General features: G+C 41.1%; 1 protein-coding gene across 1 annotated transcript; it reads right to left on the bottom strand.

Annotated features, from left to right (window-relative positions):
• Positions 1 to 1,090: 1,090 nt before the first annotated feature.
• Positions 1,091 to 19,565, bottom strand: stmn3 (stathmin-like 3). The gene is made up of 5 exons (XM_068712656.1): positions 19,380 to 19,565; positions 8,749 to 8,844; positions 7,701 to 7,879; positions 4,104 to 4,295; positions 1,091 to 1,401 (listed from the first exon to the last, which is right to left on the bottom strand). Exons 1-5 carry the CDS (start codon positions 19,396 to 19,398, stop codon positions 1,342 to 1,344), a joined length of 546 nt encoding a protein of 181 aa, XP_068568757.1. The 5' UTR covers positions 19,399 to 19,565; the 3' UTR covers positions 1,091 to 1,341.
• Between the last annotated feature and the right edge of the window lie 624 nt (positions 19,566 to 20,189).

Genomic DNA, 20,189 nt, shown 5'->3' with positions numbered 1-20,189 from the left:
ATTTGGTTCTATGTCACTGTTTGCTGCTTTTACTGAGAACGGTATGGTTAACCGGGCCAAGACGGTCCCCTTGATACCAATGTCTATGTTCTTTTTAAATATACATTTGATGTTTAAGAAGACAGTTAAATTAGATGGAAACAATAAATAAATAGTGAATGTATTCAGTAAATTAAATACTGTACATGCCCCGAAATTGGGTTCAGATTGGGTTCAATTGGGTTCAGACGTTCATGTTGCCAGATAGTGAGTCTTGATGATAATGATAAATTTAATGCTACATGTCTGCGTGTTATCGTGCTAACTGAATGCTAAATATTGCATTCCATTATTCAGCATGCTAACAGAGATGTTAGCATGCTGACTGTTAAATGCTGAACATCAGCATGTTAGCATCCAGTAGTTGTATGCATGGTACTACATTAGCATAACATTAGCATGTTGTTAACCACAGGGTGGAGTAGATAAATTCATCAGGGTTAGAACGCCCCTTTAAGACAAGTGAAAAAAAAATGTAGTTGTAATAATATAAATTCTGTCAGAGCTAGGGTTCATGAAACTAGCAAGAGTACGCTAGATTTTTAAAACGATCCAACAGAAAAACCCAACTCTTTTTCAATGAAAGTAGCTAGCAGCGCTAGCTCCGAAAATCTCTAAATGTGGTGAGAAAGTGGCTGAGTTGGCAAAACACTGACAGCCAGTCTCTTCAAGCCTCCCTCCGAAGCCACTCGCCCAAAATTATCATAAAGAACGTAAACAACAAACATGGCTGCTGTTAATACAGCCGTCAAGCGGCTTGCAGAAGACTCCGGTGACGCACAATGAGTGGGCCTCGGCTTCCCAGTTTTTTGTTACTGTGACAACATAAAATGTTGATTTAGAGTTTTAAGCTGCTCCATGGCTGCAGGTCTTCATTGGGCTAATTGTCAATGTCAGTTCAGGTGTTGAGGGGGATCCTGAAACAAAATCACACCAAGGGCCCTAAAAAGGCTCAGGAGTCATGACATACTCACAGTAAACTAATCAAATTTATTGGACTAGTCATCATTAGTCGGCCATATTTGTATAGATAAACCCGACACAGGTCTCATTCAGCTCAGGAGTGGACTTTATTTCAGCTGTACTTGGCTATATCAGAATATGTACCTGACTTCCAAATATGTGCGGTTTACCAAAAAATTAAACAGATGAGTAACATTATTTGGTGCTGATTAACAAGCAGTTTGAGTCCTGAAAGGTGCACTGTGGGATGATATTGGTGAATACTGAACAACTAGGAACACTTTGACACACAGAAGAGTTTCAAAAGTAACATCCACTGCCAGAGTGCAGAGAGCGTCTTCAGCCCGAGAGGTCAGCCTGAAGCTTCTTGTTCCTACGCACCTCAGCGGCGTGGACTTCCTGTAAAATAAAGTGATAATCTGTCACATTCACATGTCGCAAAATGAAACTTAAGGACTAAGCTGGGGCTTCTGTGGAATGTGAAACTTAAGAGGCACAGCATTTTTTTCAGTTAGAAAAGTGGAGAATGTTGAAGTTTCCCAGAAATGCAATCCAACCTACTTTTCAGCCATTGCAATCCATAAAGCAGATCCCTTTTGCATTCAGAGATGTGTTTTCAGAGTGTATAAAGATAATTCTGTGTTTCTGCTTCTGGGTCCTCTCAACAGTGCTTTCAATGGATGTTAGATATATGTAATGTTGAGCCTTCCTGAGGTGATATTGCTTGAGTAAAATGTCAAGTTTAAGGTCTGCACTATATATCTCAAACAATATACAGCAGCTGCTCTCATCCACCACCTTTGTTTCTGTTGTCATATTAACTGTAGTTCATAACTAGGAATACTTACATCATATGCTGTATTCTATGGCTACTTTGAAGCTACACAAGTCGAAACCTATAACTCCATTTCCCAATGGACAAATAAAACCACTAATATCGACTAACATCTGGCTTTTTCCTCTATCCGCTCCAGCACTAATCAACAGTGTTGCACGTTCATGACGAGCGTGTCACATCAGAAAAAAAAGACTAGCAACGTGTACACCCATGAATGGCAATGGAGAGGAGATTTTCATTGTTTAAAAAACCTGCATATACATGCAACTTTTGGTAGAAAACTCAGTTACATCAACGGTTCTCATTAAAGAAGTAGTTTTATGTTGACATCCTATAGTGCGATGTACAATAAAATGTCCACCAAGAATGTCCGCCAAAACACCCAAAACCTGTCTCTCTATTTTTGTATAAAATAATTGATACTCCAATTGATTAATTGACTTATTGAAATTGTGGTTTACTTGCAACAAGGTGAAACTGTGTTTTTTCTGTTTACTGCAGAGGAACTCTGATACTATCTAACACCTCTAAACTATACTGTACAAAGGAAACTGTCTTATGCACTTTCAGGTCGCCTCGACCTCGTAACTTTTTACACTCAGATAAAAATGTCTAGTTCAGTTGGGAGGTCAACAGATCCACAATGATGTACAGGGATAACAGGACAGGAAATAGGGAGTCGAGGATGTATTGTGCGAAAGAAAGCACAGACTCAGCTAGCGCAAATTAAGCACGAACCAAACCATCAAAGGGGGGGGATTGGCTGTCATTGGTCTCCCTGTTTTTTAGAGCGCCAAATTGGGGGGGGGGTAGGCCCAGTGGCCTTGGGGCTCGTAGTACTTTTAGGTTTACACTGGAGGAAGACGAACTAGGGCCTTAGGGCCAGCAGCCAGCTGTGACATCAGAGGAAGTTCTGAGTTGGAAGATAACCAAATCTTCTCAAGTGTATAAATCCAATGTCCTCTGTTTGGACTTGTCTACGGTACGCAGTGAAGCTTGTCTCGCTAAAAGTTCAGAGCAGAATCTTGGGAGAAGAGGGGACCAAGACTGGGGGCAGCAAGAGGGTATAAATTAATGTACATTTCTATTGTGCGGTTAGTTGATTGCGGACAGCTCGGTTTACTTGTACTCTGTGTGGTGCAAATAAGCCTGAGTGAACTGAAGAAAATCAGGCATGTTGTGTTCTCACACCTAGCTGACATATAACATGGCTCCTGTGACCTATAGCCAAACAGGAAGTCCTAACTTAAGGCGTTTCTGACCTTTTTATGCATACATAGTAAATGGACTGTACTTGTATAGCGCTTTCACACTACTTGTCATCAATCGCCCATTCACACCCATTCATGCGCTGATGGTAGGGGCTACAACATCAGGACTAACTAACATTCCCACACAGTATGGCACAACGGGAGCAATTTTGGGGTTAAGTGTCTTGCCCAAGGACACATCGACATACGACCAGCGGAGCCAGGGATCGAACCGCTGATTGAAGGACGACCCTGCTCTCCACTAAGCCACATGTCGTTACATGTATCCTCATTTCATTTTCCATTCTCTTGGATGAATTACGATCTATTTGATATTATCGAGCTAAGAGTGTTTTATTTTCAGATATCAATATACTCGTTACATGTAATCTCATATTGTTTAGGGACAGTTCAATGATGATTAGCTTTGATTAGTGTTTTTCTATCATTTATTAAGATTGAAATCATATGTGCTTCTATTGTTAACTGAATGTTAAAGCGAACTAAATAAGTGAACTTTGGGTTAAACTCACTCTGACCTGAAGATTGACAGGGTCAGCAGTGGAAAAAGGTTGTAAATTCAGAAACTCTAACTATAGTGATTGTTAGGGAGACATCCGGTTACACAGAGACAGGAAAGTGTTAACCTAAAGAATAAGTCTGTCAGAAAAGATAAGACTACGAAAACTGTTTTGTCCAATGATTTAAGAATGATCTGTTGTCTACCTTATATGGACCCGGAGGTCTCTTTTGAGGGTTCTTTGAGGGTTTTTGACATTTTGTCCTTTCTTTTACTTGTTTTTGATACTCTGCTTGTGTATCATGATGTCTGATTATAAAGCTTAGACATTATCTGTTGTGTTTTAGTGAAGCAATAAGGGTCAGATTGGCATCTAAATTGGGGGTGTCCTTGATAACCGAGTGAAGTTCCCAACCACAAGGGGTTCCTCCTCCAGCGGTGGCATATGTTTCACGCCCACAGTCACACATGATCACAAAATGGGAAGACTTGCTTTTTCACGCAGCCGTTGTTTGAGAGCATTGAAGTGGGCCTCCCGGTTCTCCTGGTTGACCTCCATCTTTTGGGTGAGCTTCTCCTCCGTCTTCTTGCTAAAGATGTTGTTTTCCTCGCGTGCCTTGTGGAGCACCTCCTGCTCGTGCTCCCTCTTCTCTGCAAGCTGCTTCAGCAACAGGGCCTCCTGGGACTACAGCATCGTGGGACATACAGATAATTGAGGGGGGGGGGACACTTTTATAATGCAGGTGATTATGGTAATCGAAGTTGGGCTTGGCAGGGATTCATGAACAATAAAAACCAAGTTCATCAAACAGCTGAATTTCCTGACAGCTTTGAAGCAAGCTTTAAAGTTATCAATCAGGCAATACAATCAATAAGACATTTACTGCCCTGCCACTTGATGACACATAACGTTTCTAAAATATCGCTCATGGTCAGCTCATGCAGTTTTGAAACAAAAAGCCACCCACTGAAGTTTCAACACTCTCAGTGAATCCCTCATATCTGCTCCATGAGTCACTTTATTATCTCCACCAGGAGATTATGTAATCGGTCGTGCAGGGTTGTGTGTGCATTACTGTGTCTGTCTGTTTGTCCATGGCTAATCTTGTACACTACTGGAACTATCAGCCAGACACATCCTCGCAGGGATCTGTGCATCTGTGATGCACAGGGGCCAAGAAGCTGTCAGGTGCCCAAATTCCCCTGTCCTACAACTACATTGTTCTTCATATTTTGCTTTATTTAGTTCTCGTATGTACAACACCAATGCATGTTCTGGGCAAATGTTCACACATGCTGTCAACTAACATTTATCTACATAGCCTATAACGAAGCTCTAGCGTAAGTTCAGTCAGGAAGACTGTACTTTTACAGGTTAAAAGTACCTCTGAGTAGTTTATTTCTCATACATCTACCATTCGCTCCTCTCACGCATGCTCACTGATAATTTCCTTGCTGTCATTGTTCGGGGCTGTCAATCATGATATCTGATATCAGTCTCTTCTAGCCAATAGCACAGCGACACAATTAAATCGTTAGCCTATCATCTCGCTGCTGTCTCTTTTTAAATATGATTGTCTCTCTGCCTCTTGAACGTTCATGTTGCTGTCTCTGCACAAGAAACTCTGTAGCTGAGCAGGTGTCGGAACAGAGCAGAGCTCGCATGACAAAACAGGATGTACAGGCATAGACAAGCCTATAAGGTGTGACCCGGCTTTTATCAGGAGTCAACATGACATAAACAGGATAACTGTTGGAATAAAATGTATTCTTTTCTTTTAGGAAATCTTTTATTTGCTCCAGACTGGTCCAGTCATAGAGTATACAACTATGCTCCATTTATTTAAAATGAAGTTCCGTCTTCGCAGGAAACTACTCAGTTTGGTTCAGACAAAGATACCAAATTGCTATCATTGTATTTTTCTGTATGTGTGTGCGCAAAACTTGTGCTTGTGTTTTGGACGACGGCCCAAGAAAAGAAATTCCATCGGGGTCAATCACAATTGTGTTACGCTGCTGCAGGTTTTATTTTTACCACTTGTTTACAGCACAATTTGTTAAGTGTCACTTAGGGATGAAGCTTTAATTAGGAAGGTGCCATAGGTCTATTTTGTCTTTGGTTTCTTTGTTGCATAACTGTTTTGTCTTGCACACCCTATTAATTGTCTAACTACCCTGTTATTTCGACACTCACTTGTGCCAGGTCGTGTTCGAACCCTCTTTCCATTGTTTTTTGTTTACTCCAAACTTATTTTATGTTGACATCCAAGAATCAGCCTGAAGGGATCTCGCAGTAAAAAACTGGGAAAACTTGGAGCTGAAAGATAGCAGGTGATAGAAAGACAAGCTGGATGGTAGAACACACTAGTGTTCGTCCCTTTAGAGCAGGATTAGAGTTGTTGTGGTTGACCTTTGCTTTGAGGTGGAGAGGCGGCGGCCTAGCTTGTTTGCCCTCATATAAAAGTATGAGGGCATACTAGGTCTAATAGGTCTATTTTGTCTTTGGTTTCTTTGTTGCATAACTGTTTTGTCTTGCACACCCTATTAATTGTCTAACTACCCTGTTATTTCGACACTCCCTTGTGCCAGGTCGTGTTCGAACCCTCTTTCCATTGTTTTTTGTTTACTCCAAACTTATTTTATGTTGACATCCAAGAATCAGCCTGAAGGGATCTCGCAGTAAAAAACTGGGAAAACTTGGAGCTGAAAGATAGCAGGTGATAGAAAGACAAGCTGGATGGTAGAACACACTAGTGTTCGTCCCTTTAGAGCAGGATTAGAGTTGTTGTGGTTGACCTTTGCTTTGAGGTGGAGAGGCGGCGGCCTAGCTTGTTTGCCCTCATATAAAAGTATGAGGGCATACTAGGTCTAATAGGTCTATTTTGTCTTTGGTTTCTTTGTTGCATAACTGTTTTGTCTTGCACACCCTATTAATTGTCTAATTACCCTGTTATTTCGACACTCCCTTGTGCCAGGTCGTGTTCGAACCCTCATTCCATTGTTTTTGTTTACTCCAAACTTATTTTATGTTGACATCCAAGAATCAGCCTGAAGGGATCTCGCAGTAAAAAACTGGGAAAACTTGGAGCTGAAAGATAGCAGGTGATAGAAAGACAAGCTGGATGGTAGAACACACTAGTGTTCGTCCCTTTAGAGCAGGATTAGAGTTGTTGTGGTTGACCTTTGCTTTGAGGTGGAGAGGCGGCGGCCTAGCTTGTTTGCCCTCATATAAAAGTATTTACAGCGTGTGGAACTACTGTACATACTGTACCACTTTAGCAAATCTGTTCAGCATAATAGTCTACTAGAACTGCCGTTCAAAGTGTTACTTTCCAACCGGCTTACTCATGAATTGAGAAAGACAGGTGATGACTGAAGCCGTTTCTTAACACATTACTTGGGAGGGCCCAACATTCATCCTCTGTAATCTGAGCATGCAGTCAAAAGGTAATGCAACCTTTCAACAACGACCAAAAGAATCAAATCCTTTAAACACTTGGAGACCAAGTTGTGGTGCTTTGGTATTCACATTGAAAATGTTGTGTCTGTGACACACAGTGCCAAGGTAACACGACTGCACAATAGGCTCTGAAGGCTACTGCAAGCATTTACTTGACATGCCTAAGAGTGTGAACTCTGTTAAAGATGTTTTGAGCAACACAAATATATTCACCCACTAAAACTATTTATTTTTTTTAAATGAAAAACATTTTTTAACCCTTATTGTCTGAGAATGAAAAGTTACAGGCGCTCAATACAAAATTCTGAGCGAATCTATTGCCTCATGGCGTCTCAAGGTGATGGCTGAACCCTTTAGTGAACCTCTCATTTTACTTCAGCAGGGTCAGTCCTGGTTCTGGTTCTGGTTCTCCCGTGCCTCCCTTCCCATTCAGCCTATGTGGGTTTCACATGAATTATGGCCGAACCAGATTTGATTTCAACAGATTGAAAACAGTTTAGAAGATATGATAACTTTCTTTTCTATTCATTTAACTATATCTATTTTTATTATATTATTATATCTTTAATTACAAAGGATCAGCGGTGACACTCCATCACGGGGCCATGCTGCGATCACATGTCTGTTTACCTTCCTTCTCTCTTCAGCAGCCTCCAGCCTCCTCTGGAGCTCCTCCAGGGATGCCTCCCTCCTCGGTGGGGAGGGCAGCGGCTGAGGCTGGCTTTTGTCCCCGGACTGGTCGGGATCCTTCAGGATAACCTCAAACGACTGGCCTGACGCTCGCTTGTTCAGGCCCTTCACCTCCAGGTCTGACACAGCAACGGTAAAACAGTAAGCTGTTCATCAGGTGCAAGCTCTTCCTTTCTTCAGTTCTTTTTGATTGCTTGCATGCTCTCTCATAGGACTATGTCTCAGCATTGTTTATCAAAAAGACTGTACTAGCTGAACCTCATTCCCCCCCTTCATCATGTCCTGTCCTCCCTAGACTTTGAATAAAGGCATTCAAATGTGGCAAAAGGAGAGAGCTGTGATCTGAAAGGAGCTGTGAACATGATTGGTGGTAAACAGGGGTAAAGAGAGTCTCTTTTTATATACATATCATATTATTGTATTGTCTTTTGGTCTTTCACTGCACTTTATAGGTATGGCCTAATTCACAGGTCTTATTTCACTGTTAGCATTAGCTTGTTCCAACAAACACAAGCTCTTTCAGAAGGCCGTCCTATTTGTCACTGACCTTGGCAGAGACACTTTTCGTGGTGGGTGGCTTATCTGCTGTTGCCTTGGTAAACATTTGGCCTTTTTAAATGCCCCTCTCTGCTGAACTTCATGTAGCACTTGAAATGTAGTTTTTGAGAACAGCTTAAAAATAAAGGCATTGGTAACCTAAGCATAGTTTAGGTGGTAAACTAAGCAGATGCAGACTACAGACAGACAGACAAGCAGACAGACAGACAGACAGACAGATAGAAAAGCAGACAAACAGACAGACAGACAGATTGACACAAGCAGACAAACAGACAGACAGACAGATAGACTGACTGACTGACTGACTGAGAGACAGACAGACAGACAGACAGACAGACAGACAGACAGATAGACAAGCAGACAAACAGACAGACAGACAAACAGACAGACAGACAGACAGACAGACAGACTGACAGACAGACAGACTGACCTCCATACTGATAGAGGCTGTTGGGATGTGGTTGTGTGTAGAAGCAGGAGCAGATCAGAGACAGCATGGACATCTCCTTGATCTTTTCTGTGTAGGCTGTCACAGAGAGATAAAAGACCAAAATGTTACACATAAAAAACACTCTAAAATTCTGTCTTAACTTAGTGGGACGGAATCTAACTTGAGTTACTTCAGTGAGGAATTTGGTTGGCAGTGCTAGAAATATAATACAACACAGAAAAACAACAAGAAAGGATTGACATTGCTGCCTTTAAACAACACAAAACAGTTCTTGTGTATGGAGAAAACAAGTCCTTGGTCTAGTTTGCACAGATTTCACTTGTAGGTTTCTCCACAATACTCTAGTACTTTGGTACTAACTGGCACCTCTTTTATCCCGGCAGCACCTTTAATTCAAGCAATAATACACAATGAAGTGTCATACTAAACATAAATAACAATTGAAAGTCAACCCACACAGGTGATATTATTTATTTTGGCTTATTACACCTCAGGACTGGTTGGGTGAGATCGATTTGATTGACATTTTCATTAATCTCTGTTAATTTTGTTGCACCTGCTAGAGTGGGACAAAGTCAATATTTATCATATGTAGTTCATCAGGTCTAGTGAGTTCACATGGAAGACTTAAACCAGGGGATAGATATTCAAAAGGAAGGACATGTGACCAGTCTCAGATACAAATACTGTGTACACCTCACTCACACCATCAGGTCTACAGAAAGATGTCTACTGGCCATGTCTGAGCATACAGACACTTTACACTTTAAATGAGAAAGCTCAATGTGTCTATACACTATGTATTCTGTACAAATGTACACACGTGACTGAATGATTTGCTTGTCAGATTTGCCTACAGGTTCTTCCACACAGCCCGTTTACAAGCCGTATCTCTTTCCAGATAGCATGCTGTATTGTTTCCTTGATACTGCCTTAACAATGGGGAATCTGTTGAACGGGAAACCCCGGAAACTCGTGACAGCTGCATGCATGTGTTTGCACCAGACATTCCCCTTAATAGATGTGCCATTTTTGGATACAAATCACCAAGAAGGTTAAGGATATTTTTTTGACAATGACCAATCCTGCCTCTCACAGAATTACATTCCCAATACAACTTAACTATTTTGTAAATACGGGAGTGCAAAGAGCTAAAGCAGATAAGAGGTGACTGAAGATCCAACACAGTCTCACAGCAGTTTGTGAAATAGTCAACTAATGCAATCTGTTGGTTCCACATACAGGGACACGAATCGTCTGTATTTTCTGTGGCACTGGGAACAACATAAGCTTCGGGACGACATTACGGTAAAAACAAAATACAAGTTCAGCCCACAAAAACACTTTGTTAGGTTTTGGAAAATCCTCATTTTTGGGGTTAAAATAACTATATACAGGATTAGGCAACAAAACGAATGTTTTAGGCAACAAAACCACGATCATAAAACCCCAGTGCGGTGTGGAGCACAAGTCTTGCGGTTAAAGGTCCTGTGTTTGTTGGACCCGTCCACCTCCCATCCAGCCCTTAATAAGCAGACTTGCTCCGACTTTGCCATTGATTGGCTGAAAGGTGAGAGGAACGCATTATTGGGGGAAAAAGACAATGACTTAAACACAAAACAGGCTTTTGGAAAAAAAAACATTTAAAAAAAATCTAAATATCTATAATTAAATAAAAATGATATCTGATACAATTCTGTTGTGAAATGATGATGTATCATTTTATAATAATGCGTTGAGTTTCAATTCCTTCCAAAATTGTTGGTTAATTTATATATTAATCACAATTTAGGGGTTTCACACAGGCCAACTCCTGTTTGAGGTTTTCGTTCTACCAACTAGACTTCCTGAATGGTGAGTCACGAGCATGGCTTCAGACAATGTAGTGGAACCAGAGTGTCAGCTCTGTATCTTCAACTTTATCTGTTGCCGACTGTTTCATCATATTTCAGCTTCCTTGTTCATGGTCGACAAAGTGTCCTCAAATCCTTCAGGCAAGTAAAGGAGACAGTGAGAAAGTACTCCTGCCGTTAGTGATGTATTCAAAATATTACAGACAGATACATCCCATGATACTGCTGCTGCCCCTTATTAAGAGTTTTATTCATAAAATGAAGCTGAGGGGAAGTGTTCTTCAAGCCTTTGTCTCTGTCAAACAGTAAATAAAAAACTACATCACGATGGGGTCTTATCGCCAAAGACACCACTATTCTAAATGTATTGCTTTACCATTCAGCAAACTGAACAACTGGGGATGAACCAAACTCAGGGTCAGTTTTGGGTCAGGTAGTTACGAGATTAGTTGGCGCCCCAGTCATAAACTAATTTAGTGCATCAGGTCTTAACCTTCCATGGAACACAGAGAAGCAGGAGTGCACAACTCCCCTTCTGTGAGCTGAGTGACTCCAAGGCTATGGATTGATAGTAGAGCCCCGTCTCCCTCCTTGTGTTTCTGAATCAAGGACACATTGCACAAGGCGAACAAGAGTTCAGCACCTAAATCATCACATACACACAAAACATAGAGCGGGGCCCAAGGCCTCAGACATGTCCAGAGGCTCCTGACTCACTGATAGACAATCCGGCCTATGACCTGGAGTATGTGCATACCTGATTCTCTGATCAGGTATGCTTATTGTTTATGACTTAGTTTTACACGTGTGGCTAAGTGGAGAAATTCCCTCATTTGGCCCTTCCTATTTCTACACATCCAGACTGGTTAAATTATCCTCGAAATGCGGTTGTATTGCATTTCTGTGTACCTCTTGTATTGCTGTTACTCATTTCTGCTTGAACTCATTATACTCATCTGTGTGTTTAGTGATCCGTGTTTTGCTGCATTCAAAGTGGGAAGTCAGGCTGGTACTTAGTCATACATGACTTCTTCAGGTATTTAGATTTAGCAACTTCCCCCTGTTACTTTGCCACTCACAAGGTAACAGAAGCAAGTACAAAGTGGAACCATCAGTTTTGATGTCTGTGGGCTTTTTTATTGCGTGACTGAAATGCATTTCATGAAAAGTTGTTATTTTTATTATTAACACGTACTTCAAAATCACTTTCTGGTGCCACAATCTTCTGGGATAATTCAGTTTTTTCCAGATGGCCCCCAAGTCACTGAGCATCGATATGGGATCATTGAAGAGTTAAAGGGCAACATATCTGAGAAAAGGTTAGATGAAATTCTACAGTTATAGACAGTGAGCTAACGCAACAACGTAAAGCATTGTCAGTATCTTGTCAGTGTCCGTCATAGAAACCTGCATTACTTGTACATCTGCTTCTCCCCCCCCCCCCCCCCCCCCCTCTCTCTCTTCACCCAGGCTCCTAGGCCTCTATACTTACCCACCTACTCTCAAGGAAACAATGAAGTGTCTGGGACAAAGTGTCAGTCGCCAGAATCAGAATCCTCCTGAGATGAGTTTGTTTGAGTTGTGCATGTCTACGTGCGGCAAAACCTAGGCTCCCTGGCCCTTCTTAATCCCTTGGCCGTCATATATTACAGCCCTCTGCGTGCTTATTTCCAGATTTCCCCTATCAGTGGACGCTCCACTAATTGTAGTCTAACAGCCCCCTTTCTATCTACCCCCTTACTGGGCATCCTGTTTCCCATACCCACAATTGTGAAGTAGTTTCTTCAAAGATTGAACTTTGCTTTACCTGCGTGTCAAAAGGTTACAAGGTTGAGGCAGCCAAAAGAGCACAAACACCCTGCCTCAGTGATGTGAATAACATATGACAATGATACAGGCCAATATCACAGTATGAATATGAACATACATGAATACATTTCAAAGTATGGATATGATTTTACGCATACATTTTTCTCCCACAGGAGCCCACACTGTCACTAACGGCACTCGCTGATGAAATATTATTTGTAATTATTTGGGCGACTGTGGCTCAGTGGTAGAGTAGGGTCGTCCTTCAATCAGACGATCGGTGGTTTGATCCCCGGCTCCACTGGTCCATGTGGATTTGTCCTTGGGCAAGACGCTTCCCGCCTTCCTGCGGTGTATGAATGTGTATGAATGTTAATTAGAGTCCTGATGGGCAGAGTCACACATACTGTCCCCTTGGCCTTCAGGCAAGTGTTTTTCCTCTTATGGGAACAGGCACATGACGCGTTCAAAGGTCTGGACAACTCCAATTTCTCTCTGTTCCACATAAGAATACATTTCTTTTCACGAGTGTTTTTTGCACAAGGCCCAGGTTTTTTGTAAAGTGCTGATAGCTCAGTTTCAAGTCCACAAAAAGGAGAGAACAGGCTTGTGCTGTGCTGTTCTTGTAGTCACAGAACAGTGCAGCGGTTACTGAAAAAGTAAAATGGATAGACGCTGTGGGTAGAGGAGAGGAAGGGGGCGTTGACATTCTTTTATTTCATGACGTACTGTAGATTTGTCCCAAACGGTCCACTCTGTCTCCAAAATGGCTGATTTAAAACAGTAGATAGCATTTGAACCATTTTCAATTTGGTACGGTCATAATAATTAGTTTAAAGTAGCATTAAAGTGTCAATTTAGAAATGAATCGGGTATTTCTAATCTGTTTTTACGGATGCTTGTCCTCAAGTGACCCAGCATAAGATGTGTCCTTGTACCTATTTGCACCTGCACCATGGCTGCAAAACAAACCAGTCCCACATGAATGCGTCTTCCTGCGTGTGTGTGTGTGTGTGTGTGTGTGTGTGTGTGTGTGGGGGGGGGAGATGCAGCATGTGTGTGCTGATAAGCCTTAAATAAAAGCCAGTCACAGCCCCAGTGGGAGTTGCCAAGGGGACCTAAAGGCAGAGTGCAGTGAAAACAAGCAAACCACCTGTATTCAAATAAAACAGGTCAGTGTTTCTCAATATGATGGTCAGGGTCCAACCCTGCTGCCCATGAAAAGGACTCCAGAAGGCCCCCATTAAATAATGAATTTATATTTATATTTATATATTAACAAAATGAAAATGACGGTTATTATCGTCATCACGCACAACTCATTTTGGCCACTTATATCAATGACGGTAGGCTAGTTAACACAAACACCTCACTAAACTGACATTACACATATGAACATTGATCCAGGCCTGACATTTACTCGCGGCACATTTGATGTTGAAACATGCCCTCTGCTGTTCAGAGAGGCAGGTGCCAATCGGTTTGAACAGTTCATTTACCTGCCGAGTATTGTCTACAGCACACTGTCTGTGTGGTAGAAGCATCCACGATATTCAAAGTGCAGAGTAATCCTCAATCTAGTCCTGAGGGCTACATACGGCGGATGTTTTCCCACTGAGAAGTGTTTTTGTTTAAGGAACCTTGAGTTGTCCAGTTGCAGGCCACATTTAGAGAACCTTCTCTAAAGAGATGAGTCATGATGTGATATGTGAAGGCCTTCCCTCCTAGAAACAGGACAGTAGTTTGATGTGTCAGATTTCACTGACATGAGAGGAAGATCCGTTCATTCACGACGAGGTCATCTATTGTTGAGATGGACCCAACCACGTGGTTCCCTATCCCTGTGTCTGCAGCCACACAGCATCATGATCCATATAAAATAATGTCTCCAAATCTGCTGCAGCCAGCATTTGTTTCTGCATAGAGTCTGGGTGAAGCTAAAGGTGCTAACAACTGTCACAGGGCTGAGGAACAAACGGTGTTACCCTGAGAGGGAACTAGAGGGATCTACACTTACGCGGAAACACCGTGGATCATGACGGCATTATCAGATGTAACCCCTGATGGCGCAGTATAGAGCTGTTGCAGTGAGCTAGCCAGTGGGACACACAAAGAGGGACTCGCATGCCCTAACACGCACACACAGTTGGCCCAGCTCCATAAACAAAGCATAGTGAAGCTCGGATTACAACCAGACAGCAACCTCTGAGTTTGGAAAATGAAGCCAATGTGGCAGTGCCTTAAAATTGCATTCTTTCTAATGTCCATCAGGGGGCGACTCCTCTGGTTGTATAGAAGTCTATGAGAAAATGACTCTACTTCTCTCTTGATTTATTACCTCAGTAAACATTGTGAACATGAGTTTATGGTCTCAATCTCTAGTTTCAAGTCTTCTTCAATACAGCATGATGTTCATTTAGTAAATTATGGTCCATTTAGAGTCAAATAGATCATAAAGCAGGGTATGTTTTAGGGCGGGGCTACCTTGTGACTCCAGTGTTGGAGTCCGTGTTTTGTTCTGTTGTATTTAGCTCCACCTTCTCCTGTCACTTCTGGTTCCAAAAAAACAAGATGGCGACGGCCGAAATGCAGAATTCAAGGCTTCAAAACCTTAGTCCATAAATCAATGGATGATGTCATGTTGACTATACATCCACTTCTTACATACAGTCTTACAACCCACACACAGAGGGAGAGAGACTGCATTCTCTGCTCAGACAGACATTACTACAATATGTCTTGATAGTTGTTTGCTGCTTTATTGGTGCTCAGAATGTTGTATTGAGAATCGTTCAGCTCTCTGTCACTTTTCATGTGAACGACCACGTGCAACGTCTATGTCTTCCTAGAGAAACTGTCTGAAAACATGCACTGTTATCTCCGTATTAAATGGATAATCGAGTCACCCTCCTCTTTTTAACTGCTTTACCCCGCCTTCGAGTGGCTGTTCAGAACTATATACTGGCTATAAACACTGCTGCCTCCTAACGTGGTTACAATAATGCACTAATACAGCACTAGTAAAGGAACAATAGTGTTGGTAATATTATAAAAATAATAATTCATATTCATTAATTTGGCCCAGACAGGCACTTAAGCCTGAGGGCAAATGGGCAGCACTTCTAGCCACTGTAGGCTTTTGTGTACAGACCCTGCAGCCCTGCAAGCACCAAAGAATCAAACATGATGCATCCATTTATTCATCTGCTTCTTACTCTTCTTATTGAGGGAATAAATTAAAGACAGCTACAGAGTATATTGCTAAAGGTAAGTGTTCACACTCCCCCAGTGTGCTGTGCACAGTGAGTCAGAGTAGTTAGATCTATAAAGCAGTATACATCATTTCATCAGTGTAAAGTAGGGCACAGTCAGCTCTGTTATTCCACTGAATCCTCAAAATGGCTGGCTTGTACATCACAACGTAGTATTATGGTATGGTATTAATCTAATGTGTTCAATAGTCATGTTCTCCAGTCTCTTCCTCTTTTATTCTTCGAAAGCAACTAGCTTTCCTGCTTTTCTGTGGACTGCAGCAGGTAATGAGCTGTGTGTGTGTGTGTGTTTGTTTGTGCATCAGAGAGGCTCACAAGGTGTGCACACAAAGGAAGACATCGTTGAGACAAGGAGCAGGACGTTGACAAGCTCACGAGCCAGAGAGCATGCAGCGCTTCATTTATTATTCAGGAGTTTGGTGCAAAAGGAAAAGACTCCAAATTCAAAGAAAACAATGTTTTGCCTGGTGCGCCGGAAACATCTTTCAAACTACTTTCAACACCGCACTCAATATGACGAGGATCTCGGCTCATTCAGGGTTAAAAAATAAAAAAGACGAGTCTGGTTGTGCATTCAAGAAGATGCGCGAGTGTGGAGATCAACTGATGATGAAGGATGGTGCATGGAGATTGTGATGGAAATTACTATTCAGCTGGCGTGACCTCCCATCAACCTCTCATATCAAATACAAAAAAGCACGTGGAGCACAATGATCACTGTTATGATATGAAGCAGGACACCCAAAACTGAATAACCTTACCATGTGAACCTGAGTTTAAAGGCTGACATTGGTAATATCACTCAGCTTCATGATTGATCCTGTTGTAGATGTGGAACTATGTCAAATTTAGCAAAATAACAAATTAATAAAGATGTTGGCCTGTGACAATGACCCGTTTAAAGTTAAAAACAAGTTTTCTAGCAATCCTAAGCGTCTTGTACAACATCTGCCCGCCAATGAGAAGTTAAAAAAACATTTTTAAAAGCCTCCAGATAATAGTCAACCTAATGATCAGTAACTTGAAACACAGAACATTGAACGATCTGTAACTGCATGTATCAATGGACACTATTGGAGAGATAACAGTAGAATGGACATTACCATTCAAATCAACGTAGCAGGATGGATGTACTGTTGCTATTGCGACCGTCAAACATCTAACATCTCTATGAACTAAATCGACTCACAGCAAGTCACAGACTTATTGAGGTGAGGTTTTTCAGTAATGACTAAAACGAGCAGTGGAGTAGTAATGTCACAGAGCACAGAAAGTAAGAGCTAATGAGTAAAAATGTAACTACTTCATGCTTCATCCACACACTCTTGCCACAGTGTAGGAAAGCTATCGCCAAATGATTGACAACTTTGTTCGGCTCATTTTCTGTAAACAGTGTAGCATTGAAGCATGGTAAAATTGGCAAGCTAGCTAGCTAACTAGCCTACAGTTGGCTAATTAGCTAGCTTGTTAATTCCGCCATTCTTTACCATAACAACAAACACCATTATCTTTTGTAGTAGTTAACTGACCACAGAAAACAGTTCAATATCTGTTCTACTCCCATTCTGTTTCTATTTAGATAGTAAGATAAATGGATGTATACTGTCCTCTACAAATGCATGTTAGTCGGTCAACACACCACTGACTGAAATATCTCATATGCTATTTAATGCATTCATATACATTTAATCAATTAAGCAAATAACTCAAAACGGTGGACGAAAACACATATGGCCCTCTCTAGAGCCAGTGTTCGGTTTGTCCGTTCTAGGCTACTGTAGAAACCTGGCGAACTCTGTGAAGAGGACTTCCAGGTTAGCATCTGGCTAGTTAGCATCTATGTAGGTATGAAGGGCTCAGTCTAAGTTCTTTTTAGTGACATTATGTCACGTGATGTTATGTCTGCAGTTTACGTTACAAACATACTTAGCCAAACCATGTTTTTTTTGTAACAGCCACAGTTTCACAATGTTTCACAACGTTAACCATGTGCGAACCTTCCGCATCAAGATACTATGACAAAATCTAACGTCAATGGCTTCTGCACAAGCAACAAAATATGACAACGAGTAGGGAGGAGATCATGTTGTCGGTTTTCATGACAATGTTTTTGTATTATTGTTTTGGTAGATATTTCCTTCGGGATTTGTTAGAGACCAAAAACAGAGTGAATATTGGACTTACATGCATCAGGTGGAAATAAACACAACTCCAAATGAGTCACAACATTGCTCTGTAAATGCTGGGTGAGCGAATAAGCGACTGTTCTCTATCAACTTATGGTGATTTGTTAATGTTCACAACTTGTGGCTGATATTTTTTAATGAGTTATTGCAGGTTTCATTTTTTTTATTGTCCAGTAAAGGTTCTCACAATTTACTGAATGGATTGGCACAAAATATGGTACAAATATTCAGGGTTCCTAGACAATGTATCCTAAAATCTTCAGTAATGCTCTGACTTTTCTAATGCCACCGGCAAAAACTTTAATTTGTCCAATAGCCTACATTGTTTTTTGACCAAACACATGCAAAACCAGTGACACTCATCAGCTTCATCTTTGCATTTAGTGCTAATAAACAAATGTGAGAATGCTAACATGCTAAACTAAGATGATGAACATGGTAAACATTATACCTTAACACCATCATGTTAGCATTGTCATTGTGAACCTGTTTCTGTGTTAATGTTAGCATTTAGCTTTAAGCACCACTGTGCAGCCTCACGAGTCTTGTTTTATTGTTAACACATATGGTATTTTTAAAGGAAAGCGATTATTACACATTTGTTGTGAATTCATTCTCATACTCACAAGAGGTAAATTTGCTGCGCTTTTGTTGATTATAGAAGGCTTTTGAATTGGTTGACGCTACTTTCTTGTAGTCTATGGTTATTGTCTTGAATATATATGAAAATGTACTCAATCATGTTTTTAATAAGGTACGCATGTGAATGCAAATGTATAGAATGTAGTTATAAGTTTTGAAATACTACAGTGCACCAGAGACTAAATGTATATTTACTTTGTTTACCATATAGGCTATACATAAATGTAAGTGCTACGTGACAGGGCTTAATGTGTTTTACTTACTTAAGATTATATGCATTACTATCTATCTATCTATCTATCTATCTATCTATCTATCTATCTATCTATCTATCTATCTATCTATCTATCTATCTATCTATCTAATGGTTTGAACATAAGATACATTTTTTTATCATCACGAGTACTAAATACAGCACACATCAATATTGATATAATACTGGGATGATTATCCCAGTATTCCTTTGTTCCATTTTGTCCTCCTTTACTTGCAGCATAAAGTCACCGGAATGGTATAGGTAAAAATGTCTCAGTGTGAATCTTGTGTTCTTGTGTTCTTGATCTGCACCATCGGCTGTGGTGACATATTACTGCAAATGACTGATCAATAACCTTTCTGGAAGAATCTGGCTGCGCCTATGTGTCCGTATGGGACATGGGGAGGGTCTCCCATCTACAATGAGAGAAGAAAACCCCAGTTACCATGACAATCACACAGATACACATAGACCCTCTTCACCCTCTGCATCATCGAATAGACTTAAAACAATGCCGCCCGCCCCTCCCCCTGCCACACACAAAATTTCAACTATAAACAACATGGTTCTGCCGTGGATTGTGTCGTCTTACCTGATACTGTGCTGGTCATTGTTGCTGACGGTGGAGGAAGAGGACGCGGAGAGAGACGAAGGATGCTGCTGGGTGGACGCAAGGAGAGAATATGAAGGAGGAGGAGAGAGGATGAAGGAGGAGGAGGGAGGGAGAGAGGGAGAGAGAGAGCGAGAGAGAGAGAAAATGGGCTGGGCGTGTGTGTGTGTGTACCCTGTATGGTGCAGTGCACAAGTCTATGTAAACAATGGGCAGTCAGTGGGACGTGTGTGTGTGTGTGTGTGTGTGTGTGTGTGTGTGTGTGTGTGCACGCTTTGTGGGTGTGTGATGGGTGGGGTGAAGCAGTAGTGGGAGAACAGTCCCACCATGATGTATGTAACCAAACATCATTTATCTGACATGATGCAGATCTGCACAGACTAACAAATATGAAATGTGTTATGAATTACATGAATTACCGTCTTAAAATGATTTGAGTTCGGTGAGATGGCGATGGTGAGAAACTGTATAGTTTATCAGTGTGATTTCTGAAGGCACAAATTAACTACAGACTCAAACGGCAATTAAAGTCAAGACCACTCATTTCAAGGATTAAAACATAAAAGAAAGCCCAAAGCTGAAGTTAAGGGAATGAACCTTTATTTTTTTTAAAGCATCTTCTAAACAGTATCTATAACATTATAACATTAAACGTAATTTAAAGCTACACTTACTCATATTGTTGTATCAACAATGGGTCGAATAACAAACGTGTTATGTGAAAAGTGTTGTTGAAGAAAAACATTATATAACCATGTTGAAAACAACACAGTTGGTTTTATAACAGATATT

The sequence above is a fragment of the Cebidichthys violaceus genome, unplaced genomic scaffold (genome assembly GCF_023349555.1).
Source record: "Cebidichthys violaceus isolate CVI_PGR_0920_01 unplaced genomic scaffold, fCebVio1.0.p SCAF_17, whole genome shotgun sequence".
Taxonomy (NCBI): domain Eukaryota; kingdom Metazoa; phylum Chordata; class Actinopteri; order Perciformes; family Stichaeidae; genus Cebidichthys; species Cebidichthys violaceus.
Note: the sequence above shows the minus strand (reverse complement) of the source record. Positions and strands in the feature narration are given on the sequence as shown.

Bases quoted from the DNA above. Each gene is read 5' to 3' on its own strand.
- stmn3 (XM_068712656.1), bottom strand. The intron at 4,296-7,700 runs GTAAACAGACAT...ACGATGCTGTAG, and splicing joins CTGCTGAAGAGAGAAGGAAG to TCCCAGGAGGCCCTGTTGCT. The intron at 1,402-4,103 runs GCAAGTCTTCCC...TTTATTTTACAG, and splicing joins AACAACGGCTGCGTGAAAAA to GAAGTCCACGCCGCTGAGGT.